The sequence below is a fragment of the Spinacia oleracea genome, chromosome 4 (genome assembly GCF_020520425.1).
Source record: "Spinacia oleracea cultivar Varoflay chromosome 4, BTI_SOV_V1, whole genome shotgun sequence".
Classification (NCBI taxonomy): domain Eukaryota; kingdom Viridiplantae; phylum Streptophyta; class Magnoliopsida; order Caryophyllales; family Amaranthaceae; genus Spinacia; species Spinacia oleracea.
The window spans coordinates 75,216,754-75,219,332 of NC_079490.1; the positions used below are offsets into that span (position 1 = coordinate 75,216,754).

The 2,579-nt window shown below is 45.6% G+C and overlaps 1 protein-coding gene across 1 annotated transcript; it reads right to left on the bottom strand.

Annotated features, from left to right (window-relative positions):
* Nucleotides 1-825: 825 nt before the first annotated feature.
* On the bottom strand, nt 826-1,710 carry LOC110796523 (uncharacterized). Its single transcript, XM_022001585.2, has 2 exons — nt 1,573-1,710; nt 826-1,461 (listed from the first exon to the last, which is right to left on the bottom strand). Exons 1-2 carry the CDS (start codon nt 1,708-1,710, stop codon nt 826-828), a joined length of 774 nt encoding a protein of 257 aa, XP_021857277.2.
* Between the last annotated feature and the right edge of the window lie 869 nt (nt 1,711-2,579).

Genomic DNA, 2,579 nt, shown 5'->3' on the forward strand with positions numbered 1-2,579 from the left:
AGGCATAGTAGTATACGAAAGAGAGTCATTAAATGGTAACTTAACAAGCTTTCCCAACGGACAAGAATTAAAAAAAGAAGACTTAGTCTTATTACATTGAATGAAACTACTACGACGAAGAGAATTGATAATATTGTCTCCCGGATGGCCAAGACGAGAATGCCAGAGATTTGGTGAAGCAGCAAAAAAAGAAGATGGTTGACTTGTCCTATTGGTGGAGGTGACTGGATAGAGATCACCGGTGCTCTCACATCTCATTAGGTGGTTCCCCGTCCGAAAATCCTTCACAGAAAACCCAAAGGGATCAAACTCAACAGAAACCATATTATCTGTAGTGAGTTTTCTAACAGAAATGAGGTTTTTGACTAAATGAGGGGCATGCAAGACGTTTTTAAGGGCTAAGGGAGGATGAGGCGGGGGGAGGGAAGCATGACCACAACCTTTAATTGGCATAATATTTCCATTACCAACAAGAATGCCCATATTATTGCTCAAATTGGAATAAGACGTTAGAGTACCTGAGTTCGCAGTCATGTGGGATGTTGCACCTGTGTCAAAGTACCAATTCGCATCCGGTTGTTGAAGGGAGAGAGTATGCATAGCAGCATCCAGGTTAGTAGGAGCATAGCCCATATTGGAAGGAGCTTGCATTGAGTAAGCATGTTGAGGACGAGCCCCCAGAATGCCTGCTGACTGCTTCGGAACTCGGGATTGCCAGGGAGCCGTAGGATAGGGACACGGTGGCAGTGCCCACTGAGGGTGTGGATAGGGAGTCCACTGTGGTGGAGGGTACTGCCACTCCTGGGGCTGCCATTGCTGTGGTGGCTACTGTTGGACCGGTTGTTGGCCACCAGAGTTTTGGCCGCCGCGGCCACCCTTACCGCGGTTGTTGTTATTGTTGTTTTTGCCCCTGTTGTTGTTATTACCTTTGCCATTATTTTTGCCACGATAATTCCCATTGTTATTGTGCCGCCCATGGGAGTGGTGGTTATTGTGGCTCGGTGGTGGTGGTGGAGAGTGAGAGGGGGCATCATCAACCGAAACAAGAGCTGAAGAGTCAGCGTCACGCTCATCCCTTTCATCATTGGTGGAGATTCCAAGTTTGAGACGGGAGCAGGCTTCGGAAAACTTGGGAAGCACTGACTTCTGTTGAATGGTGGTGACAAAGTGTTTATAAGAGGCCGGCAGACCTGCGAGCAGACGTAAAACCAACCTTGTGTCCGATACCGGTGCTCCAACATGACCCAACTGATCTGCAAGGGACTTGAGTCGAGTGTAATATTCGATTACGGACGTGAATTGGGCTGAGGTGGTGGTGGTGAACTTGGTCTCTAGGTATGCATCCCGTGCATTCTGATTATCCAAGAAAATTTGTTCAACCCGTTTCCAGGCATCCGCAGCAACATCATCAAGAACGAGAATGGATTGAAGGATGTCATGGGAAACAGTGCCGTATATCCACTGGAGAACTGCAGAATTGAGGCGAGTCTATAATAAGAGGTCAGCAGCCTTTTCTGCCTCGTATTTCTGTAGTTCATCCTTGTCTGTGGGAGGGAGAATATGGTAGAGAACCTGATGCACCTTGGCTTGCACCTTGAAGAGGGTTGCCCACGAATGGTATTGAGCAGTTTCCATGTCCAACGTGATGGTGATGAGACTTTTCACGTTGGAAACATTAAGAGTGGAGTGGAATTTTGTGGAGTCTGCCATGGTAGGGCAACGAGAGGAAGGGAGAAGATGAGAGTAGAAGAGAGAGGACGACTAGGGTTTAGAAAGGAGGAAACCTAGCTGATACCATGTAGGAAATATATTCCGTGATTATATTATTGATTTGAAGACTGTATATATAGTGTACAAGGATTAGGGTTTAGTAAGGCTAGGTTAGTAATTAAAACTAATTACATAAATATCTACACCTATATACATAGTCTATCATCGACCATGTTCTGGATCAAGTGTTTGAGTTTCTAGCAGTCCTCGATGTCATGACCCTTCCCTTGATGGTATTTGCAATGAGCCGTGGGATCCCAGCTCTTGGATCTTTTGTCAACTGGAGGATCAGGTGTTGGACCGATTGGTGCTATGACTTGTTTCTCGACTAGCCGATCAAATGCCTCACTGTAAGACATCCCGAGGTTTGTGAAGACTCTTTGGGGCCTACCTTGATAGTTAAGCTGGTTAGCGTTGCTTTTGAAGTTATTCGTTTTGGGACCTTGAGGAGCCTCTAGGGCGTTGACCTCATGAACTTTGTGGGTCGCTTCAGGTCTCTTCCCCTTCCATTTCTCAGATTGTGGAGCTGGGGCTGCGGGTGCTTGAAGGAAATAATGCCCTTGGTCCAAGTATGCATATAATATTAAGTCTAATAAATGCGGTTCAGTATTAATTCACAAGTTAATAATTCAGTGAGATCAAGTGAGCTGAATGCCTAGCTAGAGGCCGCTTCAGTTCAAGTGGAATTAATTATATTAATCCACAGCTTACTCTTGACTGAACCCGTAGGGTCACACAAATAGTACGTAAACGGATCAAGTATTTTATGGCATTAAATACTCCATCTATGGATATTCGGAATCGACGGA